The sequence below is a fragment of the Bos javanicus genome, chromosome 15 (genome assembly GCF_032452875.1).
Source record: "Bos javanicus breed banteng chromosome 15, ARS-OSU_banteng_1.0, whole genome shotgun sequence".
Taxonomy (NCBI): Eukaryota; Metazoa; Chordata; class Mammalia; order Artiodactyla; family Bovidae; genus Bos; species Bos javanicus.
This window is the reverse complement of record NC_083882.1, coordinates 21,680,621-21,707,168: the sequence shown is the minus strand read 5'-3', so window position 1 is coordinate 21,707,168 and position 26,548 is coordinate 21,680,621. Positions and strand designations below refer to the sequence as shown.

General features: G+C 47.1%; 1 protein-coding gene across 1 annotated transcript; it reads left to right on the top strand.

The window, feature by feature from the left end:
- The first annotated feature begins 260 nt into the window (after positions 1-260).
- On the top strand, positions 261-25,269 carry POU2AF1 (POU class 2 homeobox associating factor 1). Its single transcript, XM_061440249.1, has 5 exons — positions 261-436; positions 19,230-19,360; positions 19,859-19,901; positions 19,986-20,251; positions 23,157-25,269. The coding sequence occupies exons 1-5, from the start codon at positions 421-423 to the stop codon at positions 23,469-23,471; spliced, it is 771 nt and encodes a 256-aa protein (XP_061296233.1). The 5' UTR covers positions 261-420; the 3' UTR covers positions 23,472-25,269.
- The last annotated feature ends 1,279 nt before the right edge of the window (positions 25,270-26,548 follow it).

The window sequence follows — 26,548 nt, the reverse complement described above, 5'->3', positions numbered from 1 at the left end:
CGGAGGGGGACATGGCTGGACACACCTGCTCACGGAGTGCACACTCACGCACACTTGCCCATGCTCCGCGCACCCTGGCCCACTCTGCGGGCCTCGTCCCGGTGCCCACGGCCTCCCGGGCCGGGCCGTCGTGCAGATGCGGCCGGCGGGCCGCGAGCGAGCGTGACGGGGTGGCCGCTGGTGGGCCCGCGAGGGCGTGCGGGCGGGTGAGGGCGCCCCACCGGCGAAGAGGTGCATCGGCGCCTGGGTGGGAGGATGTGATGACGCGGTGCCCCCGCAGCGGGAACTCAGCCTTTAAAAGCTGAGGAAGCAGCCTCCGAGCAGGCGGTGGCTCCACTGGAGGCAAGCACACCCGGGTCTCACATTAAAGAAGCCAAACTGTCTGCTTCAAAGAGAAAAGGCAACATCCTGTCGCAGGCCATGCTCTGGCAGAAACGTAAGTGGTTTGGCCCGTGGCTGCCGGAGCCGTGTCGGCGAGGGAGGGCCCGGGCTCCAGCAGGCAGCCTGAGCCGGGAGGTGCTGGGGTGACAGGCAGTGGGTCCCCGTCCCCAGCCAGGGCGGCAGAAGGACGAGGTGGGCGAGATGGAGCCCAGTGGAGAAACCGACCTGTCAGAAGTGATGCTGATTTTCCAGGTTGGAGGGGAACGAACGAGTGTTCCAAGGTGGGACAGCTCATCCTCTCTCCCACACGAATCACTGTGGTGAACAAAGGGCAGCTGATGATTCACCGAACAGAATTTGGAGGGGAAGGCAGTGGAGCGCTTTACCTGAGTGGCTTTACTTTTATAAACAGCTACTCTTCAGCCTGTGGTTCAGTTCCGTGGGCCCGTTCCTCTCTGGGTTACTGAGCTTTCTGCCAAAGTCACAATGTGTCACTGACTGCATGGGGAGGATGTGGAAACTTGGCTTGTCAAGCCTGTCCTCAGCTGCTCTCCTATCTTGCCTCCCGTCATTCTTCGCCTCCTGTGGCAAGGCTCCTGGGTTCCTGCACAAGGGGGCGTGGGTTTACCTGGAACCCTAGTGTTTATCCCTGGAGTTGGATGGAACATCTGTGAACTTTATTTTCCACATGTGGGACTGAACAGACACTCCTGTTATTAATAATTGAAGTCACACAGAGTTTTTCGGCAGCATTCCTTTCTCAGAAAAACAAAGTCAGCTCAATAGCCTCATGAGAGCTGAACCTTCCTGGGGCTCTCAAGAAAGAGGTACCAAAAATTTGCTCTGTCTTTTTAAAGATGCTTAGGTCTTTAACATGCCTTTTAATGAATTCAGGTACACTCTACCTCAAGCGAACTTAATACAAAAGAACCTAGGTTTACAGAAAAAGATAAATTAGGGAGCTTTATTTTTTTACACAAGATAGTCTATTGGAGCCCTTGAAGTTCTGAAAACATACCTTCATTTAGACATAGCTTACAGTCACTTTATCAGCAGCTCATTGTTTCCTTTATTTCTTGTGTAAATTCTCCAAGAGTTGAGCTTGTTAATGTGTAATGTGAAGGAACGATTTCAAAGTTTCTGAGATTGTGAAGTCTCATCATTGTTTGATGTTGGCAAGATGCAGTTTTTTTTTTTTTTCTTCAATGAAAAGAAGTGAATTCTAATTTGGGTTTAAGAATTATAGAAACCTTCCAAGATACCTAGGGATATTCTAGTATGGATAGTGGCTATTGTTCCCAGAAGAAGGATGGAGCAAGACGCTCCCCTTCGGGGGCAAAGGCAGACGGCCCTGTGGAAATGCATTAATGGTGGCAGGTGGGCAATGATGTCCCTCCTGGGAGCTCCTGAGTCTCCATATGCCCTGACCCTGACCCTTAGAGCTCAGTCTGTGGGTTTTATGTGAGCCCCTGCAGGGACTTCTGCCTTGGTTCCTACCTGCTCAGAGCAAGTCACTTTCTTCTTTTTAACCCTCAGGTTTCTCATATGTAAAAGAGGGTAAAAATGATACCCACCAGTTCCACAGAGCTACCCTTAGTAAGCTGAGACGCCGTTGAGATGATGTTGTCTGCTGTGGTTCTGCTTCAGTGCCTGAGATATGGGTTGCTTCCTTGTGTACATGAGCTGCCATATTTCCCGTTCTTGGTTACACCCTGCATTTTTCCTTCTTTAACTTCTCCTAAGAGATTAACAGTTTCTTTTTAAAGGGGATGCTAGAGGTGTGTTTCCTGCTCACTCCCTGGAGGTCAGTCAGGTGCAGCAAAACTCCATCCCCAGGGAGACAACGTTGTAAGTTCGTCCTTGGAATACCTGTGGTGAATGATTCTACATGTTCATTTGTACATAATCAAAATTCTTATTAATTGCTCTTTGGCACTTTAAAGGAAACTGGGAAAGGCCCTGGGCACTGGACCCACCCCCTTACCCCAAGTGAGGCCCTCGTCTAGGGCACTGAGGGTACCTGGGTGACTAAACCCTGTGGGAAAACCAGTAAAAACAGGGCAGCATTGTCAGCCCACTTAGAATCACCTGATAGAAGGTCAGAATTTGAAATCAGACACCAAGAGTGCTGAAAAGGCACTTTCTTTTTTCAGAAAACACCCTCGAGGCATGAGCTGAAATGACTGTATTATGGGGTTCTGGAAAGGGTTAAGAAAACATTCACTTTGTAGATGTTGTCTCCTCCCTACTTGGCCCGTGACCCCTGGTTGTAGCCTAAATGTGAAGTTGGGCTTTGGTTCAGATCAGCTGCTAACTGTGGGCACACAGAGGCAGAAATCTTCAAGCCACAGCCATGAATCTGCGATTTGCTTGACTGGTCAGTTGAACAAAGAAGTCATGCTCCCTGCAGATCCACTTGCCGCCCCCTCCCCTCCTGTTCTGCACTGGGTCCAGCAGGTCCCGCGTGGATGTGAAGAACTGACGTCTACCCAGCAAGAAGCCCTTCTTAAGGCCAGCTAGTAACAGTGCTGTAGAAACAGCAGGCACGATGGGGTGAGACAGGTCTGGGTTTGAAAGTTGTCTCTGCAGCTTAATGATTTAACCTTTTCGCATTCTTACAAATCTGGAAAATGGGGTTCTAATGCCTGCCTTACAAGGTTTTTGTCAGAACAAAAGTAGAGAATAGGGAAAGTGTCATCAAGTCTCCTGAGTATTAATGACAGTGGTATGAGAGCACCATCCCTCCTGGGACACCTCCCGTCTTGAGTAATTTAGGGTTATGCCAAATCTTTTCCAGTCATTTTCCATACTTTGATTAGAATAGTTAAAAGGCATATCAAAAGATTTTTGATTGATAGGACCTACATACAGTTTTCCAAGGGTCTAAATCAGACAGGGGTCTGCAACTGTGGCCTCAGTGGCAAATCAGTCCCACAACCTGTTTTTGTAAATAAAAACTGATTGGGGTATGGCCATGTCTATTCATTTACATATTGTCTAGGGTTGCTTCTGTTCTTGATACAATGAAACAGTCGAGTAGGTGCCCCAGAGACCACATAGCCTACAAAAAACATAACTATCTGGCCCTTTAAAATAAGGTTTTCTGACCTTTGGGTTTAAAATGATTTGGGTAGGACTTTAGGTGTTCATTTCTCTGAGTTACTGGGGGCTTGTACAATGACAACACTCATGGGAGATAAAGCTAACGGTCAACTGATGATATGATTTACACAATGCTGAAAAGTTTGACTTGGTTGACTTCTTAAAGGCGATGGAACTGTGTATAGTAGATTCAACCCTACTTGTTAGAAAATGAATGAATTGAATGACTTTTTAAAATTGTTATTCGTGTTAGAGAAAGATCTGCATTATAACAAAAGAATGGCCTGACTGCTTTTCTTTGAACTGGCTGCTTGACTTGATGTCCTATAGATTTGGCTTTGATGTTCCTTCATTGTAGCACTCAAGGAGGCATCTTAAGAACAGGGTATACTTCTTATGAAATTATTATGGCATGAATACTTACTTTCAGATAACTTGAACAGACATTCACCAAATAGATAAATTCAGATCTCAAAATTCTTCGTAATATAGAATTTTATACTTTACTCCAAGGTTCCTCTAAATAGCCAACTTTTTGAGAGCAGTTAAAAGTACAGTTAAAGAGAAGAAAAACTTGTTATATACATATAGTATTTGGAACTCTCCTGCGTAAATTCAGATGAACTTATGACTAGGAGTAATTTAGGTCTGTGGACTGCTTCTAATATTTCTATTCTGTTACAACATTTAGTAATATGCCTAATAAACACCCTTGCTTCTTACCAAGTTTATCTATTGTTTCGGTGGTTCTTGTTGATAAAGACAATTAGGATCCAAAAGATGGTCAAGAATTCACTGCACAGGAAGAGGTGAAGTAAGTGACACACATCAGCTAAACATACAGATTAATCAGTGGAAGAACTGATGTCTTCAAGGTGGACACTTTACTTCTTCTCCCTATATTAACCAGATAAGAAGGCCAACCTTGTCCCCCTCTAACAGCTCCAAAGTTCTTGAGTCAGAGGTTTTGAAAGCTCTCTTCTTATTCAAAGCTGCATATCTGGTCTGTTGTGAGACACAAAAAAGAATCAAGGCTGTCCACACTTATTAGCTAAATACCTGGGCATTTAATTCACTTAGAAGTCCTATAAATTTTTGTGTTTAAACATTCTCATTACAAAGTAAAGATATTAGGTTGTTTTTCACCTTCTAGTTTATTTCTAAAGTAGCTTATTTCCCACTAAATGAAGCTGTCCACCAATTTCTCACTTTGAGCCAAACAACCAAAGTTGGCTAATTGATCATTAGCCAACTAATGTTGCTAAGTGGGATCATTAACATAATTTTCAGCTTTATGAAATACTTAACAACATTGTGGTTTTCTCATTTTTGTAGAAAAACTCCTTGATAAGAGTGGCCCTGGGATGGAGAGACCTCCTCTGAAACCCTCTTGTCTTGGTTATATGTTGTTGCTGTTGTTCAGTCATGTCTGACTCTTTGCGACCCCATGGGCTGCAGCATGCCGGGTCTCCCTGGCCCTCGCTAGTTGTATGAGGCTATGGCAAAAATTCTTCTTGCAGGAAGGAGACTTGGATTCCACTTTCCAGTCTCTGGGTAATTAGGTGTGGGGCCTTAGAGAATGCCACCTAAACACTCTGGGCTGCAAGTTGGCCAGCTATAAAATGGAACTTCTCTTTTCTTGGCTGAAGGCAAGGGGACTGAACTTGACTAAAATCCTTTTCCAAGTCGAGTTTCTGAGTCTTCATGAGTACTTATTAAAAATAAATACTTATTTTCAAAAGAAAAAATACGTATTTTCAAATGCATCTCAGGTGATTCTAATGTGCAGTCAAGCTGAGAAACTACTGACTTGGAGGCTGAAATTGACGGCTTCTGATATACTTTTGGACATTGCATTGCTATGAGCATAGCAGGTTCAATCCTTTCACGGAGTAAACATCAGCTATGGGGTGCTGAGTGCTTACCTGGTGCCATGCTGTCTGTCAGATGTCCTGTTTGATCAGTTTGGATTGCATTTGACTGTTATTGAAGAGGCCAGAAAATGCATGGATTTGAATAAATAGGAAAGTGGTATACTTCCTCTCACATGGAAGTGGTGCATAGTAGTCTGCAGGGTTGTATGGAAGCTGTAAGTGCCAACAGTCTCAGGCTACTTCTGTCTTTTTAGTCTGCTGGCCTTGGCATGTGGCCTTTGTCCTCAAATTTGCTTTCTAGTTGCACTGTAGCTCCAGCCATCACATCTGCGTTTCAGACCATGAAGAAGAAGAATAGGGAAAGGCAAAAAGATCATGCTTCTCTATCATGGCCTCTCTCCACCAACACACAACTTCTGCTGACATCTAATGGCCACTCCCATCTTTGAGGGAGAATAGGGTCCTTGTTTAGCTGGGCACGTTGTCAATCCTCCAAAACATAGGGGTAGATAGCAAGGAAGGAAAGGGCAGGTGCTGGGGGTGGCAACCACCAGTCTTTGCCACACTTGAATGTATTATCTCGTTTAATCCTCGTGAAAACTTCACGAGGTGGGTTCTGTTTTAAGCTCTACTTCATAGATGAGAAAACAAAGGTTAAAGGTGAGTTAGTAACTTACCCTGAGTGCTGTCTTGCTCACCTGTCCTGTCTCTCTACCAAAGGTTCTTGTCTCACTCATGGGGCTTAGGAGCCTGCTCTCGGTAGAAGCACAGGCCTTTCACGTTAGGTAAAGGACCATGACGCACGTGGAGCACACCAGCTGGCAAATGTCTGTTCACACTTTGAAAACTCATTTTTGGTGCATGTGTTTCAGCTTGAAGGAAATGAAGTCTTTGCTTTCCTGCTATACTCCTTTACTGGGCTCTTTGCAGATATTTTAACTGCAATAGCAGATTCAAAGGGGAGGGAAGGACCTAGAATCTCCCCAGAATAACAGAGCCAATGTGTCTTCTGGGCAGCTCTGTGTGGAAGCTTGTGCTAGGAGCCCAGGCTTTTGTCTTCTCAGCGCTTCTTTCATTCTGAACCATCTGGACTTTGAAAAACTCAGGGTGTCCCTTCACGTGTGTGTGTGTGTGTGTGTGTGTGTGTGTGTGTATAAATAAGGCATGGAAAGCCAGGTTTAGGGGATTATTTTGATTTAGAGAGTGACAGCTCTGTTCTTTCTTTCCTCTTAATGGTTTTAAAGCTTAGCCCCTGGGGCAGGCAGATATGAGTTTGAATCCTGGATTTCTGCCTCGCTGGTTGTATGATGCTGGCGAGTCCCTCTACCTTGCTCTGCTGCCATTTCCTTATACGCACGATTGGAATGCAGTTCTTCATAGGGTTGTGGTAAGTGTTTACTACTGAGCCTGGCATTAAGTTAATACTCAGTAGCTGTTAGTTAACTCTCATTATTTTCCTGTTCTCTCTCACGTTACCTCTGAGGGCAAAATTTATGCAGCTAAGCCTAGATTACAGTCTGTATGACGTCTGAGTTCTGCCTTTTTTGTGTGAATTAGCAGGATGCATATTTCCTATCTTGTAACTCATGATGGGGTTAGTAGTCAAGGCTGATGGTGAAGCTGGCCATTCTGTGACCAAACTTGGAACTTGGGCTTGCAATTTCCTACCAGCCTCATAAGGGGGAATGGTGGCAGGTTTGTACTGACTGGCAAACTTGTGTTTGTTTTTTAAATTCACAAGATTGGAATTGAGGTGTCATAATCTAGCTTGAAGTCTGCAAGAAATAGCACAAATGATACCGAAAACTGAAACAGCAATGTGCTGCCTCCTTTTCTTAGTAATGGTTTCATTAGTATCACTTTCTGGGAAGAGCAGGTAGCCAAAGAATTACATACCAGAATCATACTCAGACCAGGTGTTGGGACCAGAAAGGATCTGATCATGCTTAAGAAAAGCTGAATTCCTTTTTGATTCTCTAGCAAGAATCATACATTTAATTGGAAGAGGAGTACAAGGATTGATATGACTTCCAGGACTGAGAAATGCTGGGAAGATAGTGAAGTGAAGGAAAAGGAGGCAAGAGAGTTGAAGATAGAAGCCAGTTTTAATGCTGGATGAAAGCAATACCAACTCTAGAAAGAAGGGGATTTAAGGAAAATCAACCATCCATTGATCATCCCATGCAAGCCTGAGTCCATCCAATAATGGGATTATTTCCAGCTAGAGGAATCAACCAATGAAATAAGTTATCTTCAGCAGGAGGGAGAGGAGAATGGAATCAGGGAAGGTGTCGTGGAGCATGTAGATGGCTTCCGATGTGCCTCCTCCAGAATAAATGGTGATTAGACTTCTTGCTTAGATTCTGGGGACAGAAGAGGCATCTTAGAACATGAAATACTAGCATTGGGAAGGAAACCCAAGGCTCTGTATGCTGGTGTCTAAAACATTTTTGTCACCAACTCCTTTATTCCAACCAAAATCACTGAAGAACTCTGATACAAAAATTAACATGGAGCAGTTTGAGGAGGATCTTGGAGCTCTGATTGCTCCTTCACCCCCAGATCCACCCCCCCCCTACTTTCTTCCCTTTCTCGGCAAAAAATTCACTTTATAGGCACCTTTACTCTATTCCAGAGTTTTAGATCACAGCCTGACAATTCTGTCCTGGACCAGTCCTCTACTCTTAGCAAGAACCCTGAGAGCTGGTGACAGGTCCTTGGTTTAAATACGTCCAGGGTAAGGACCTCACTCCTAGAGAAAAGTGAGTCACTGTAGAACTTGTTGTATTGGTCTCCAGGAAGCTTTGAAGCCATGAAAAGTCATGTTTTCAGTCTCTGTAGCTACCTTGTGAATAAGGAAGAGGTACATTCCTCAAAGTTGGACCAAGTGATGTCTTTCCCAAGCTTGTTGTTCTAACTTTCAGTATCCTTCACAAGGGATTTCCCCCACATCATAAATTTGCCAGTTAGTAAACCAGAGACTTAAAACAAAAGCTCATTTTGACTGGCAGGTACAGTCACATCATGTGTCAATTATTAGGGCTACCTTCACTCATGTAGGCTGTATCCGGGGCCACAATGAGCCTTATGTCTTGGACACTTGGGTCTGATCCAAATATATAGCTGATGCTGGGTCTAAAGAGTCCTTCCTCCAAGGAAATTGTCCCCACCTGAAGGTCTCAGGAAAATTTTTTTTTTTTTATAGGAATCCCTTTGGTCTTAGAAATCCCAAACTAGATATTGCTTAAATCAAGGAACAAACAACTGAATGTCACCTCCTCCAGCTTCTAACTATAGGTCTTTCCTGTTCTAGATTATACTGGCAATTCTAGTTTCAGGCTTTGGGTCTCAGTCTAAAGAGGGAAGATGTATCTGTCTCCTCTGCTCCATCTCCACAACTCTGGTCCTGCCTTGCTATAGAATTTGGGTGAGAAGCCTGGGTTGGGTCACCCCTGGGTGTGGTCTAATGCTCTCAGTGTAGGTCCCTTCCCCTGTTTTGATCCCTGTTGCTCTAGATAAAGCTGAGGCAGTACTCAATATGTCAGCCAGAAGTTTGTCTTGTTCGAATAGGTGATAAAGCTCCCCTCTCTGTTCACTAAAGAGCCCTCCGTCATATACTTCCATGTTTCCATCCCACATGTGAAATGTGCTCCTAGGCTTCTAGCCCTTTAAAGATGTATCTGTGACAATGGCCTCAGTCATGGCTGCATCCCTGTCCTTTCAGAGATACATACATGTTACTCTGTCTGCCGCTCAAAAATCTCCAAGGTGCTCCTTCCTGGAGTAGTCCTTAAAAACTAAAATATGCCACAAATTTAATCCTCTGGTAGCTTTGGAATTAAAAAAGATCTTCTGCTCAGCTCCTGATATCTTTACAAGAGGTCAGTGCCAGGATTTTCTTGTCTCTTCTCTATTTAAGCATGCTCTATTTGCATGTGAGATCTTGGATCAATTTCTCTGCAGCATCACTGCCCTCCCTGTCTCCTGAACAGGGCCATCCTGCTGCTGGGGACATCAGGTCCAAGAATCTGAGGGATGACTTCCAGGAATACAATGAAGGCAGGTTGAGAAGGCCCTGGGTATATTGAGGATGGAGACATTCAGTATTAGGATGCAGCTGGATGAGGGCACGTCAGGGTCACTGTACCAAGGCTACTCTTTTGATGATGAAGGGCCACAGAGTTTTGGCTGAGAACAAAGGAGAAACAGCCATTTCTTAAAAACCTATTACATACTAGGTGTTTGGTTAATTTCATGCAATCCTCATGATATTCCCATGAGATGGAGATCATTATTTTCATGCCACAAATGGAGAAATGAGATGCACACAGTTTAAATTATTTGTCAAGGGTCACACAGTGATAAGCTGTATAGTAGACATTCTACACTAGATCTGCTTGAGTTCCAAATAATACCGCACCGCTTTTCAGTGCCAAAGATTTTAGGGTTGCGTTAGGTGTTTCTTCCCTTCCTAAATGATATGAGTCCACCGTTAGAAAGAGGTGGTCTCTAACTTCACTGAGAGTTGTTGTGAAGACTCAAAAGGCTTCCTGCAGATAGGACTCTCAGAAAGTTAGATCTGAGACTGTCTGGAACTCCTGAAGCCAGCTGGTTTCCATCTTGGAATCTGAGTTTCTAGGTCTGGGTCTTCCCCCAGGGGACTAATCTGCCAGGACAGGATAAGTGAAACATCTTTGGGGTTCGTCCAGGGTCCCTAGGCTGAGGAAGGATCCTGATTGCCTGGGGCTACTTTATTCTATCTGGAGTCAGGCTTCCATGTATGGTGTGGGCTGAGCCCAACCCCAGAACCGTACTGGAGACAGAACAGTTGTGCTCGAACACGCTCCTCTTCATACAGCCCCTGGAGACAGGGGCCCCCAACTTGCTGCTCATTCAAGCCTGACCGAACCAAGTTGAGGTGAAAACGAGCCAAACAAGCCCAGAACACTTCAACTGTGAGGCAGATGCAGCTCTGTCCCAGTTTGTAATTCTAGGTTTGCTTGTGCTATGATCTGATGAGGTCTACATACTCTGCCGGCCTAGATGGTAAGCTCCATGATGGCAGGGACGTGGTTTGCTCTGCCCTGTTTAAAGAGCCCTCTTCCAGGGGTCTCCTTGGCACCCTGAGACACGGTATGTGAGACGGGAGCCCTTTCTGCTCTGGTGACCCCAGTTTCTGTAAAAGGCGGGCAGATGCAGCTGGTTTCTCAGGTGAACCTATCCGCTGTCATTTCAGTCGAAAATACCAAAAATAAAACTTTGCGGGGAATTGTGTGGGTCTCAGTTCTCGCCACTCCTCATGTGAGCAGGCTGCCGGTAAGCTTCTCATGGACTTCTCTCTCCCTCCTCAGCTGGGAGATGTCGTTTCTTGCGGGAACTGGCAGTCGAGGGAGTGGTGCAGGCCCAGACTCCCAGCCCGGAGGGAGGAAGGTTAGAACTGAGCAGGGGACCATTTGACACCAAGCTCCAATGTCGCCCAGAGGAGTAAATGAGATTTTCCCTGGTCTGGGAGGAGGCAGAATGTGAGGCAGAAGTGGACTGCACTTGGAATTAGAGGTCCTGGGTTTAGTTGATGACACTGCTGTTTACAAGTGCAGTCCATGGGCAAGTCACTGAACATCTCTTGAGCATCACTTTCCTCATCCGTGAAAAGGAGGGTGAGAGGAAGACTTCCCTGTCTATTTCAGAAGTTGTGGTGAAAGCATTTGTGTCAAATTCTCTGTGAGCCACGGGACATCATGCAAAGGTGAGAGTGGTGATTTCTGAGCTCCTGGGAGTTAAGATCATGAGCAGGAAACACACAGAGCTTTGGGAGCCCTGCACTCAACATACCTGAGTCTCCAAAAACAAAGGCCTCACACTGACACTGTCTCTGGGAGTCAAGAGCAGAATCCAAGAGCCTTCCATGCTCTACTTGATCTGCAGGAAGATTGGAGGAGGGTGGACGGCTGGGTGAGAGATGCTGAGCACTCTCGGGGAGGGACACCTCAGCAGTAGAGCCTCTGAGAAAAGAGTCAGAAAGTTCTGACACTAGAGGTCATGTGGCTGACTCCACCCAAGGTCATGGGTGGCTCATCCACAACTTTTGGGACAATTCAGAGAGTTCTGAGTCTGCTGAGTAGAATGTTCAGACAGGAGCTTGGTGAATGAGAGGGGGCTCTGGGTAGTAGGGCTCTCTACTTAAGCTTAACGTAATTCAGGTGTGGGTGTGCTACGTCACTTCAGTCATGTTTTACTCTTTGCAACCCTATGGACTGTAGCCCGCCAGGCTTCTCTGTCTATGGGATTCTCCAGGCAGGAGTACTGAAGTGGGTTGCCATGCTCCCCCCAGGGGATCTTCTAGACCCAGGGATTGAACCTGTGTCTCTTAAGTCTCCTGCATTGGCAGGCAGATTCTTTACCACTAGTACCACCTGGGAATTTGGGAGGAGTCTAATCACTGTGGGTGTCCATTCAGTGCTGAATTTAGCTTCCTTCAAATACGGATTACTTGGCCTCTAGACCCCTTGGATCTGGGACTCTATAGTCATCCCAAGTGTAAGTCATCTTAAGTGACTGTGGACCTCTTTATGCATTTTCAATGACCTGCCTATGGTTGCTCAATGAGCTCTGTGGGGGCTCTTGGGAATATGCCTCTTAGAATGGAGACACAGGAGGTTTGGGGGCGGGGGCGCGGGAATACTGATCTTTCCCTTCCCCTCTGCAACTGGACCAGAGAACATGGGCTCAGCTTCCATATTTGAGATCTTCTGATGGAGACACCCTAGTCTACACATGAAGACTCACTCCTGTTTGGCGACCAACCGCCTTCAATCAAATCCTAATTCAATTGAGGGTTCACTGTCCCGCATCTTGTGTACACCTGTAAAGCCACCTTTGTTGTCCATCTGTGTTTCTCCTCGGCCCTGTTATGTAGATTGCTAAAGTATGTGAGTGACACGTTGCTGTTTCCTGGCTGCAGGGTCTTTCTCAGTCCAGACATTAGTGAATAGAAAGCCTACATTTACATGCATATGGGATCTCTTTGTTAGCAGATGTTAAAAGAGAAAAGTAAACTACAGTCTAGTATAAACTGGGTGGGAAAACCATTCTATAGCATGTCAAGTCCAATCTTTGGCCAAAGCCCAAGTTCTTTCTTCTAGTTAGGGGAAAAAAATCAGCCATTGTCCTTGAATGCAAAGAACAAATTTAAAAATATGACTCAGACCTTCATCAACAACACTTGCAGTAGTGTTCAGTTAAGGAAATGAATAATCCTTTATCTGAATTGAGTTAAGCTTTCCCGGGAGTCCTCAACTATCTTAGGTCAAGAACACAAATAAGCTTCTTTTCATTAAAGTGAAAAGTGTCAGCAACCTTTATGACTTTGTTTTTAGTTAGAACCTAGGCTTTGAATGCCTTGAATGCCTGTTGTCCAATTATTTGGTTTTGGTTTTGCTATAAATAAAGAAAAAAAATTATTGTGTTTCTCCTTAGTGGGTCCTTTTTTATGTTTTGAAATATTACTAAAGATTCATCAGCAAAAGAGCGTAATATGTACTGTGGTTATTTTGGAGTGATCAATACTGGGTTATGTGTCCTTCTGGGCCAGAAAATTTTTGTTGTTCAAAATGGCCTCATGTGGCTGCATCCTCGAGTTTCAACCAGTCAGTTGTAAATGGGAAGCACTGTCAATGAGAGATTGTCAAGATGGGTGGGATGGGTTCCCCTTTCTGGTTCCCTGATGATGGACATGTAGGCTCACCCTGAATCTCTTACAGCAGCGGTCCCGACTGGGGTTCAGCTCACGGCCTGGCCCCGTTGGCTCATGGGAGATCTGTGACTGGACAATGGCTGGGAGAAGAGCATTCTTTCAAGAATATCTTGGGGGCTGTTCTAGGTACCTCCTGCCTGAAGAGGGCTCTCTTAAAGCTGCCCCAGGAGATGCCTGGGTGTCGGCTTCACTGGGACCTACCTCTTTAGTTGTAGCTTTCTTACTGTGGTGTGAACATGGTTTGCATGGGGTCATTAAATAAACAAGTGCTGGCAATTTTGCATGTTTCCTTGGTGATGTTTATTATACCTCATCAAGGAACCAAGGGCCATGTTTATTTAAATCAGTAGAATCCTATGTTCCCGAAGCTTGGTGCAAAGCAAGCCCAGGGCCCACATGCAGCCAGAGTGCCCTCTCAGGTGACCCTTGGGCTTGACTCTGTCATGGTCTGTGCTTTCCAGTGGAACAGCAGCTGCAGGACTCTTATTTTTGTGATGTGGAGCATGTCCGGGTATGTGGCAGGGGGAACTGAAATAGCCTCTGCTGACTTTTTATACCTTCAGATTTTTTCGTTGCTCATTTTGGAAAAGGGAAGCCCTCAGTGGGGCCTAATTCATAGGTTTTTCTGTAAATGAGTTTTGTTTTTCTCCCAAACAACATTGCCTACTCACTTGTAGTGGTGGAAAGATAATATGGCTGAACTTCTCAGACTAAAACTGGAGATTCCCCATGAGAGTCAAGAGGCTTATGTTTAGGTGGAAAGAGTTTTCTCAGTGCTGGACACGTGGATACCCTCAAGAGACGTAAAGGGGCTTCAAACCACAGGATAAATGGTGAGAAAACTTAGGTTTTGAGAGTGTTACCTGTACCTGCAATTCGACTGGGGGCTGTGAAAATCTCTGGTCAACTCCGCTTTGGGAAATTAGACTTTCATCTCTGCTCGTGTGTTATTTTCATCTCCAGTTCTACATTCCTTGGCTCTTCTTTTATTTAGTCTTATTATCTGAGGAAATTATTTTGATAATCTTAAAATTTTTCTTTAGTTATTTTATTGAGGGATCCAGAGGACCCAAGGCAAAGCAATCATGACTTCAGACAAACTTATTTTCCTCTTCCAAATTTCTGTTTGTGGGCTCATTTCTCATGCTAGTGGCAGTAGGGAGTCCAGAGTTTACTGTGGAATTATAGATGGTTATTGCTGCTTCACAAAGGTTGGTGTGAAAGATGCCAACTGCAGGTTTTCCACCTTGCAAATACACTTGGGCCATTGGGGTCCTGTGGGAATTGTCTTGAGGCTTCGGATTCTGATATTTCACGGGCACTTTGCAAAGACACTGTCAGAAGCACCCTCCCTCTTGCCTGCTCCCCTGATAGCAGTGACAGAATTCCTTAGCAGTGCTTGGGGACTCCTGGGTGGACAGCCAGGAGGTCCTTGGGAGCTGTGGGAGTTTCATGACTGGAAAAGGTGGGGACCTCGAAACTGCTTTCCAGATGGTGTTGTCCCAGGGCACACCTGTTGACATTGTGGGTTCCGAGGAAGTCCAGACCTCAGAGTGTGATGACCTCTGCTCACAGCAGCTCCCCAAGCCCTCTTTGTTCATTGACTCAAAACCAACAGGAGGCAGGAAGCTCTCACTTGCCAGGAAGCGGAAAGTGCCCAGGTGGCTGCTTTGCAGCCTGTCGGTCCCCGTGTCCATTTCCGGGGAGGCAGTGGGATCCGGAATCCCCCTGGCCCTTCCCAAGAAATGTATCAGCAGATCAGCGGGGGCTGAATGGTACACCTGTCTGAGGTGTGTGCGTGGGAGATTGCACCTTTCTTATGCCCCAGCTGAATGAAGAGTGTGACCACCGTGATCAGACCCCCAAATAACTCTATCCCTCAAGTTTCTCCCGAATGCACAAGGCCTCAGGCCGCACTGTCTGCCTAAGAATAGCTAGAAACTCAACCAGAGACCAGTGTAGGTTGAGTGATATGGGTGTGAACCAGTCTGCTGGAGCTGTGAGTAACCCTGAGAATGGGAGGTCAGAGTGCGGGAGGGCAGCCCCCCTGCCCCCACCCCATGTCAGGCCACACCTGGGGCCTGCGGTCACTGCTGGCATCTTCATAAGGGGAAGTGGCAGAACTTGTGCTGGAGTGATGCAGACAGAAGAAAGGTTAGAGGGATTCAAAACACATCATTAAGAAATAGCTGAAGGAAACAGCATGGGAATCACTCTTAATCAGTTGTAGAGGTCGTCACTAACTACAAACGGAAACAAACTAGCTCTGCTCAGAGGAGACAAACACGAACAATATTCCTATTTTACCACATCTTGAAGCACTTCAGAGAGAGGTTAAAATTCATGAGCCCTGTCCTCAGTGAGTTGTTGATCACTGAGAAGAAGCACAAAGGCAATCAGAACATGGGTTCACAGTGGCTGCTTTTTATGGCTGTCTTAACACAAAGCTCTTTGCAAATCTAGGTTTAATTTTTATTTATACACCGATGTTTGATACTATGGGAGGAAATCACAATCAACATATGGCAATTCAAACATTAATAATAAAGTTTGGCTATTTTAAAAAAATCACCAGCCAGTGCCTGCTGCTTTCTGCCTATTATTTTCCCCACTTCTATTGTGTTAATTTAGTTTGCAATAAATTATTCTAATGTTCTCACTCTTTCTTGGAATCCAAAAAAAGAAATAGCTGAAGGAATGGAATGTTTGTTCCCACTCTATAGGGCATCTGGGATCTGTCTTCAGTTGCTGAGAGGGGACCCTGTACAAATATCAGTGATGGTATTGCTGCTGCTGCTAAGTCGCTTCAGTCGTGTCCGACTCTGTGCGACCCCATAGACGGCAGCCCACCAGGCTCCCCCATCCCTGGGGTTCTCCAGGCAAGAACACTGGACTGGATTGCCATTTCCTTCTCCAGTGCATGAAAGGGAAAAGTGAAAGTGAAGTCACTCAGTCGTGTCCGACTCTTAGCGACCCCATGGACTGCAGCCCACCAGGCTCCTCCGTCCATGGGATTTTCCAGGCAAGAGTACTGGAGTGGGGTGCCATTGCCTTCTCTGAATGATGGTATTAGCTCACATTTATTTAACGCTGTCTCAGTGTAAGCTCTATTCTAAGCATTTACATGTAATTCTCAAGTTACTTTACCAAATACAAACCATTATGATCCTCATTCTGTCCATGAGAAAGCTTTAAATGGATCATGAATTGTGAGTTTCATTATAAAGTAACACACGGGAAAACGCTGCTTGTCACCATGAGGCAGGTCGAGTAGGAGGAAGAGCTTTCTGACAGTAGCACTCTAGAGAGGAAGGTGGATGTGGATGGGGAGGAGGAAGGATAATAACATGTGTTGAACATTGACCACATGCTGGACGTGGCTTTGGAAGCTTCCCATGTATTATTTCAGTTAATCCTCGCAAGAACCATGTGAGACAGGAACTATTAGCCCCATTCTACAGATGAGGAAATTGAGGCTCGGGATGTAAGTCAACTGAGACCTTTCCACCCGAAACTAATAGCCCAGGTATCTTAGGCTCTTAAGTCTGTGGTCACTGCTGCTTAAACAAAGGTGATGGTGCACAGGGGTCCCAGGATGCAGGTCCCAGGCTGGCTTTCTCTGCTACACACTCCTGCTTCAGCCTGAATTTCACAAGTTATAACTGCTTTATCATTCACCTGTCCCACTAGACTGCAAGATGCGTGTGGGCAGTGGCCACATCTGTCTTGCTCAGTGCTGTGTTCCCAGCATCCAGAAATATTTGAAAGAATAAGTGAATATCAGTAAGGATCCCTTGTTATGACAGGGGATGTTAGAAAGAAGATAATTTTAATCTCTTATTGGGATGTTAAAGGGAAATCAGGGATGAATTAGCAGTGATTCTAATCCCAGCAGAGCTTCAGAATCACCTGAGTGATATTTATAAATACGGATTTGGAAGCCCACATCAAACGCCCAGAATCAGACTGTTCGGGAGCAGGGTCTGGGCATCTGTGTTTTGTATCACTCCCCAGTCACTTCAGCTTACTTGGCCAGGTTAGGAAGCCCCTGTGAATGTATCTGAGTCTGGGGTCCTCTGACTTGTATGTATTCCTGCAGCTCTTGGACACCCCTTCCCTCTTTCCCCTGCTTCTCTGCCTGGGCTTCCAGGCCTGGCCATGTTGTGTCTGGAGCAGGGATGGAGGTCTGGTGCTGGTCAGGCTTGGGGTGTTATCAGTTGTGTATTTACTGAGCAAAGTTCGGTTAGGGCAGCACTGCGGATCCGGGTTTAATAGATATCTGGGCTCCCGCGCTTTTGATTCAGAGCCCAGGTCCCTGGGCCCTTATCAGTGATACCATGTGAGCTGAAGGCCCAGTGCTGCTTGCCTTTCTGGGCTGAGCCAGGTCTGACCTCCAGGGGTCCAAGGCGCCAGGCTTCCATCTGGAAGGGCAGACTGTCACTGCCAGCCATAGATGCTTTGGACTTGCTCTCCTGGTCGGGGAAAGCCCCGTGTTCCAGCCCATGGTGCTTCAGTTTCCTGGCCTTGATGACAAAAGGCAGAGGGAACCTTCTCTGAGAGATGAAGCTGGATACTCTCTGGCCCCAGGCATATGGGTGACCTTTGGTTATTTGTCCTGGGGGCCACAGAAAACCCAGGAAGCACTCACTGCAGCCCGTTCTGAATGTCCAGGAAAGGTGAAGGGAAAATGAGTTGGCAGCACAATGAGTTGGATGAGAAACCATCCAACCAATTAATCAATCAATAACTTATTAAGTTTATTATGGACATGCTACTTGGGAAGATATGAAGAAATAAGGTATACTATTTCACCTTGGGAAGTTTATAGTCTAGCTAGGGGCATAAGAAATTTATAGCTAAAAAGGGATTACTAATTATTACATAGCAGACTACAGATTTATTTGAATGCTTGTATTTGAATTCTGTGAAAGTGAAAGTGTTCAGTTGCTCAGTCATGTCCAACTCTTAGTAACACCATGGGCTGTAGCCTACCGAGGCTCCTCTGACCATAGAATTCTTCAGGCAAGAACACTGAAGTGGGTTGCCATTCCCTTCTCCAGGGCTTTTTCCCGACCCTGGGATCGAACCTGGGTCTCCTGCATTGCAGGCAGATTCTTAACCATTTGAGCCACCAGGGAAGCCCCTAATTCTGTCTCTGATTTTATACTAAGCATGTATTCTGTGTCTGTGTGTGTGTGCTCAGTCTCTCAGTCGTATCTGACTCTTTGCAGCCCCATGGACTATATAACCTGCCAGGCTCCTCTGTCCATGGAGTTTTTCAGGCAAGAATACTGAAGGGGGTTGCCATTTCCTTCTCCAGGGCAGCTCCTGGCCCCGGGGATTGAACCTGCGTCTCTTGTGTCTCCTGCATTGGCAGGTGGATTCTTTCCACTGTGACACCTGGGAAGCCTGTATTATGCTTCCCATTGACTGTGTCAGGGACTCCTTAATGATACTCCTTTGATAAGAAATTGCCAGTTAAGAGGCACAGAGAGATGTGGCTGTGACTCACCCAGGATCACACAGCTAGAAAGTGTCAGAGGCAAGTTTTGAGGCCTGTGGCATCTGACTCAGAGTCCCTGCTCTTATGCCATCCTCTGCTGCCCCCTATGATGTATTCTAACCTGTCTGGAAGTGTTGAGGAGGTTGTAGGATGAAGCAAAGTCTGTGGGCCCCGGTGGTCAGCTAGGAGGGTCATAGTAGTCTTGGGTCAGGAAGAATCTCAAGAGGTTAAGAAAAATGAGAGGGACTCCTGACCCTGGGAGACCACTGGTAGAGATGAGGAGGGGAGACCTTCATAGAAGGTGGAGAGGAGGAGTCTAGACAGAGCTTCTGGCCACCACCAGGCTCCACGTGGTGTTTAGTGTACAAAAAGGTTGGGGAATTGGGTTGAGCTCACGCTGCAGTGCTCGAGCTTGAATCTTCTGGGTGGAGGGGAGCCTAGAAGGTTTGGGGCAGGAGCGGTGCTAACCCTGGGAGGAATGTCCTAGGAAGTCACGTGTAGTCCCGCACCTTCAAGCACAGCTTAGGTGAGCAGGCAGACCCTGGAGGAGAGCGGGCACCTTGGGCTGGGGGCTGTCTGCACAGGGAGACGAGTACCAGTGATGCTCTCTTTGCAGCCACAGCTCCAGAGCAAGCCCCGGCCCCACCCCGGCCGTACCAGGGCGTGCGTGTGAAGGAGCCGGTGAAGGAGCTGCTGCGGAGGAAACGGGGCCATGCCAGCAGTGGGGCATCGGTGACACCGACGGCGGTGAGGGGGCTGCTGTGATCGGAGTGTGTGTGTGTGTCTGTGTGTGTGTAGGGAGTGGGGAGTGGTCCAAGGGGGTCAGGCGGGGTGTATGTCCTTGCTCCATGGGCTCCTCAGTGAGGGCATCAGGACCACACATCGCAGAGGTGTGGCTGCTGGAGATCGGCCCAGGGCAGAAGAAGTTGAGTCACTTGAAGTGGGGTGAGGAATCCCACTTGAGCAGCAGGTGTCTCACACATCCTGATAGGATTTGAGGGTCCCCCTGGGACAGGGTGAGACTGATTCCCTAAGTGCACAGCCTTCTTGCTCAAGGGAAACACCCACTCCCTGGCAAGTATAAGTGGTGCTGGCTGGATCGTGGGGCAGGTGCTTGTTCCAACGAGGGGGGTTCTTGCCCTCCACCCACTCCTCTCCTGCCCTGGGACCCTCTGGGCGAGCTTCCTGCAGACGGCTCGCTGGAGGTGGCTGAACCCTGCACCCCATCTTCCTTCCCCCCTCTAGGTGGTGCTGCCCCACCAGCCCCTGGCGACCTACACCACAGTGGGTAAGAGCTCCCGGCGGCCCCGGCCTCCTCCCAGCCCCTCGTCTGTGCGTCACGTGCAGCTCTGTAACTTCCTCCTTCCCACAGGTCCTTCCTGCCTTGACATGGAGGTCTCTGCCTCCACAGTGACAGAGGAGGGGGCCCTGTGTGCGGGCTGGCTCTCGCAGCCCGCCCCAGCCACCCTCCAGCCCCTGGCCCCTTGGACGCCCTACACGGAGTACGTGTCCCACGAGGCTGTCAGCTGCCCCTACTCGGCTGACATGTACGTGCAGCCTGTGTGCCCCAGCTACACGGTCGTGGGGCCCTCCTCGGTGCTGACCTACGCCTCCCAGCCGCTCATCACCAACGTCACGGTACGTCACACGAAGGCATTTACGCGGATGGCGCCCTTGTAGAACCTGGGCTGATTTCCTGCCCCTGACCTTCCTTGCTCTTGTTGCCCAGGATAATCAGGTCATCTAAGCCCACCCTGTCCTCCAGAGCGGGGCTTAAGGCGATCTGACATTAGAGGCAGAACTCAAAAAACTACCCTGTAGGTGGTTCTCACTCCACCAAAAGTATGGTTTTCTCAAAAGTTGTATCACATGTTGCTCAGCCTATGAATTTTCTTACAAACCCCATTATTGGCTGAATGGTCCAGGGAGGCCACCTGCCTGCTGGTCTGCCCTATCTCCCCTGCTGCCTCAGATATGCTGAGTCTCAGGGATGGGTCTCAGTTTTTCCTGAATGGGGAACCGGGTGATGTTTGCATGGAGTCTCTTGCCAGAGCCAGCCTTTCCTTTCTACTCATATGATTTAGGGGGTGATTATTCACCCAATAATGGGATTTTTCAGAGAATTTCTAGGCTGAGCAACACATGACACAACTTTTCAGAAAACTACTTTTGATGGAGAGAGACCCACCTGCAGGGTAATTTTTTGAGTTCCACCTCTGGTGTCAGATCATCTGACACTCTGCCCCTTCATTCACTAGCTATGTGACCCCAAGCACAGTGATTTAATGGTCTGAATCTCAGTGTTCTCATCTGTAAAATGGGAATACTAACGAAAGGGTTGATGTCATGAGCAATGGCCTGATGCACTTAGGCTGCTTAGAACACTTCCTGAGCTCAGCCTGGTTTCCAGAATACAGAAAGCACTCAATAGATACGAGTTATTATGATTGCCTCAAAGTTGACCAACAGCATTAACCAAGTGCTATCTTCAAGTGCTGGATAGGGAAGGGTTTGCTCCCCTAGGAATGTAGGAAGGAAGAGAAATAGTTTTATGTGAATGCTGCCTGTTTAACCAAAGGAATGGGAAGCCCCCAGGTGTTCAGAGGGGAAAAGACCAGTGGTTACAGCCATATCCAGCACCAGTCCAAGGGAGGCTGTGGGAGGCAGAGCGGGGCTCTCATGAGTCACTGCAGAGCACACCCATGATGATGGAGCTTGCTTTGGTCCCCCAAGCCCATCTGTTTACCTCAAGGTCCAGTGTCATCCTGAAGCTCCTCCCCTTCAAGCACCATCCAGGCCTGGGTTGCAGGACCCTTCCCCTCCACGCCCACCCGCTGCTCAGCAAACCAGTGGTAGGACCTGAGTGATGGTGGATGGGAAGCAGTTCATTCAATACCCTTCCCAGGCAGCTCATTTCAATATCGGAGGCCTGGGGTTGGGGTGGGGAGTGGTGGACACAGTGGTTCCCAACCATTTCAGGACTAGGAATTCCTTTCATTATTTATCCTTTTCATCAATCCCACCTCTTGCTTTGAAAAGTTCTGTGTATCAAACAAACCATATTTATTAAGAAATAATTTATTTGTCTTGCCATTTTGTAAATTAACTCATCAGAGCTGGTTAGAGCTAACAATTTCCACTCCTGATCTGCAGGAGGTAAGACCTGTATGATGGGTTGATGTAATTCTATCCCTGAGCCAAGATACCTGCGGTGGGAGTTGAAATGCCCAGCTTTATGTAGGATTTCCATTTGGATTTTTTAAATACTAGAAGTGATAAGGCTTTGTTGGGAGGCTGAAAGTCCTCTGAGACCCTTTCCGGCTCTATTATTCTATAGAAAAATACCCTAAAGCCTTGCTACTCAAACTGTGGTCCTTGAACCAGCTGCATTGGCATCACCTGGGATCCTATTAGACACGCAGAATCCAGGTCTGATCAGACCTCCTGTACCAGAATATGCATTGCAGCAAGGTCCCAGAAGATTGAAATAAGCTCTTCCCCAGTGGTAAAGAATCTGCCTGCCAATGCAGGAGACACAAGAGACGTGGGTTTGATCCCCAGGTAGGGAAGATCCCCTGGAGTAGGAAATGGGAACCTGCTTCATTATTCTTGCCTGGATAATTCCATGGACAGAGGAGCCTGGTTGGCCACAAAGAGTCGGACATGACTGAACACACAGTACTAATGACTCTAATAGTTTGTTCTCAAGACACAGCGGCCACTGGAGGAAATGTGGCAGGGGACAGAGGGTGATGGGGGAGGTTTTGGCCTCTCACACACACATCATTCCATGCAAAGACAGTCCTCTCCTACCTCCTTCCTTATCAGTGGCATCCAGGCCCTGGTTTTGGCAGCTTGAGCTGGGATTTGTAGGATGGCTGCCATGCAGGTGAAAGATACTGTTTACAGAGTGCCTGGGAGAATGGCTCTGACCTTTCAAGGTCCCTGGAAAGGGCACAGGAGGCCCAGCTAAGCAGCAGCAGAGGATGAGGTAATGGGAGGCTAGTGGAGCTGAGCTCAAGGGGTCCTCAGAATCCCAAACCTGCTGTGTGGAGCCAGGACGGTCTTTGTGTCTAGGCACAGCAGTGGCCACTTGGCAATACAGCTGCTATGCTGTGTGATGGGCTTATTGTTTAATATGCTGTTTTATCATTGATTTTAAGATGTATGTCACTCCTGCACACATATTTGGATATCTCTGAAATCTGGGTGCATTTTATATTCAATGAAATCTGGAAAAGCATCTGTTCTTCGCTTAGCCTGGTGATGTCAGTCCTTTGGGTAATCTGTTTTACAGATCAGAAAACAGAGGCTTCAGGTGGGGAAGTATGAGAGGGCATATACCTAGTGAGTGACAGGGAAAGGGATGTGGAAGTTTGTCTGGCTTCTCCCTTGGGGGAGACTTTGTGCAGGGGAAGGCAGAGCCCTCTGGAATGAGATGGGAGGACAGGGCTGACGTGAGGCAAACAGAGATCCCCACAAGAACCGAGGTGAGCAGTGGGTACCCGGGGCTGCTAACCACCCTGTGTCTTCCCCATCACAGACGAGGAGTGCTGCCGCACCCACCGTGGGGCCCCCGCTGGAGGGGCCCGAGCACCAGGCCCCCCTCACCTACTTCCCGTGGCCTCAGCCGCTGTCCACGCTGCCCACCTCCACCCTGCAGTACCAGCCTCCAGCCCCAGCCCTGCCTGGGCCCCAGTTTGTCCAGCTCCCGATCTCCATTCCCGAGCCAGTCCTCCCGGACGCCGAGGACCCCAGGAGAGCCATCGGTTCCCTGACCATCGACAAGCTGCTTTTGGAGGAAGAAGATAGCGACACCTACGCGCTCAACCACACGCTGTCTGTGGAAGGCTTTTAGGGCCGGCGCCCACCAGAGCCTCCTGTTCAGCACCCTGTTCCCTGAAACTGGGATTTAAAAATGAGCCTGGGATCAAACCCTCAGATTCATTTCTGCGTAAAGTTGCCATTTCATAACTACACTTTCTACCGCAAACTAGAATTGCAAACCAGACTTTCTCCCACCCTCTCTCCCTCCTTCCCTCCCTCCCCGTCTTTCTCACTCGCCCTTTCTTCTTTCTTTTTCCATTTCAGTTCCCTTTGGGGAAGGAATTAGGGATTTTAAAGATAAGATTTGACGCCAGATGTTGCCTAATTTCTGTGGCCCAGGGTTTTCACTTGTGTCACATTCCCTTCCTGGAGAAGGCCCCTTTCTCCAGTGCCCCCTGCTTCACAGTAGCAGCAGCCCCACTGAGCCGTCTGCAGGCAGTGACGTCCCGTGCTTTGCCATTTTGAGATGGACGGGGTGCCCTGTGAGAAGACCAGCCCTGCCAGCATCTCCAAGGGCTGAACCAACGCCGGAGGCCTTGAGTGTCAGTTCCCACAATTGCTCCTTTGTCTGCTGTTCTCAGCTTTGGCCAGCTCTACAGTCTAGGCAGCAGGGTCTCAAGGCCTGGGGCTCAGCGAGGTGATGGGTGGAGGGTGGGGGGTGGGAAGGGACATCAGAGTGGGTTGGGGCTGGACCAGTGGGGTGGGTGGGGTGGACAGAGGAGGGATGGGGATTTAGAGTGTGTACTTGGGGGAGGGCGTAGGGGCAGGGGAGAGCAGAAGGGCTGAGGAATGGTTTGCTTTAATTACTTGGTTATAAAGAAGGGGACTGCACTTGAGAAAAATATAGCTTTAATAGATAGTTTTGCTGCTCTCCTTGAGGATACTTGCAAGGAGAGCTGAGCTTCATAAACAGAATGATGTATATGCCTTTCCATGTTCAGACCCGGCGGGGCTGAGTGCAGGCCAAGATCCACTGAGACCATGGTGACTGGTGGCACCACTGGCCAATGTGCCTCTTGAACTTCCACAGACCACCCTTATGTGGAGTCAACACCTCCCCGCCAAGCACCATCCTTCCTGGGGCTTCTAGAGCCTCAGTCAGAAGGACCGCAACGTTTCATTTCCATTTTTGTTTTTATTTTTTTGCTGGAGAAACATCAGATGTGCAGGGGCCCAACGCAGTGGCCACCAGAGTGCTCATCTCCCCACAATGGCCGTATTCGTGGGAAACTAGCATTATTTGGAGGACTCCATATAGAAGTAGTGGACTCTTCTGGGGAATGACATAGATTTACCATTTTAAATAACATTTTGGAGAAAAATTGCCTTTTTTTTTGGGATTTTTTTTTCTGCTTTGGGTTTATTTTTGACTTAACTTTCTGGTATCTGCCTAAAGTCCCCAAAACAGATATCTTGAATTGTTTTATTCAGACTTAATCTTTTTTAGATTTAAAAGGTTAAAATAGCATTTTAGATAACAAATTTCCATCTTTGTCGGCAGTGGTGTGAGTAGGCAAGAGAGAAGGGAGTCTCGGGCCTGTTTGATCAAAAGCCCTGGTTTCCTATAAAAACACTATGCAAGATTATCCCACTTACTATTGGAAGCTTTGAGAAGGTGCAGAAGCAGCCTCTATTAGGGAGTTTAAGTCGGCATAACTAGCAAAGAAATAAAATAGAATACTTGACATATTTGCTAAGATTTAAGACGTGTTTTTTTTTTTTTTTCTTCTTTTCTTGAAGTCAGATACCTTGGTTGTAACCATCCATCTAAGTTTCTTCCTGAGGTTTTCTGTTAAGATGGACACATTTTCAATAAAGATTTGCTCAGACTTTTCTGTGCTGAAGTGTTTTATTTCTTATCAGATTAATCCCCTTAGCTTGCAGTTCCATGTCAGGCAGTGTCATTCAAGGAAGGAGCTTATACTAGTCTTGTTGACTTTGCAAAGTGACCAGCTGCCAGGGAAGATAAGTGTAGCCCCACTGTGCTTGCAGCCCAGTTCTTCCAAGCAAAACATGCAAAGTCAGGAGGCTTGGTGTCCGGAAGAGCGGAGCTCTGAGAAAAAGAAGCAAATCTTTTTAACCCTATCACTCTTCCTCTTATCCGTCGTACATGAGTACCTGCTCATGATGCTGAGGGTCCAGGGATAAATCAGCCCCTGGCACTTCCACAGCAGGTTCTTAGAGTCCACCGATCAGAACCCAGGGACATGTGACATGGTGCCAAGTGCTATGCCCAAAGGAGGCCAATCTCTTCTTAGGACCAGACATCACAATGAAATGGGATCTCTAGAAGCCAGCCAGCCTCCTCTAACACCAGTCCGTGGCATGAGTCACATTTTGGAGGGGTCGCCTTTTACTGGTGATTTTCTGAGTTACTGAGAATTTCTGAGCTCACTGCCTTCATTGGTATTATGTACTGGGGTGATTGTCTTTTTTTTTTTTTTTTTAATGATCTACTTTATTCTGCTGTGTCCTTTATTTCCAGTTTGGGGGGACAAAAATACATCTGTTATTTGCCTCACTTTAGATTATCACCACCACTGTCTTCTTTTTTTTTTTTCTTCATGTAGATCATAATCCAGAAAAAAGACCTGGAAGGAAAGGGATTTGAGGCTCTTTTCTCTAGATTTACTAAGGCGCAACTGAAGGGGAAGACCTTTTAAAAACACTTCGCAGCCCTCACTCGCCCTTGATGTGATGAAGGGTGAACCACTTGCCATACAACATGAAGAGAACGACTAGTTTTGTATAGATTGGTGCTTTACAGGATTCTGATTCACAAGCGTGTCCACTTTCAACGTGAAAATAGGGATCAAAGAGAAGATGAGTATGTGATAGGATGAAGAGGCCGGACATACGCAAAATCATGAAATTGCACGGCCAAGTGACTCAAATTCTCCAAACATTATTTTGTACCCACATGTAAGTGGAAGTTTGAAGACATATTCTCGAGCTAAACTTAAATTTTTGAAATCAGACATCATAGATAACTTATTTTTTTTTTGATAACATTTTTTACAAACTTACTTCCAATATGAGGCAATCAATAATTCCTCATTGAATTTAGTTAACTTGGGAGATCATTCCATTCCATTTAAGAAATACTGA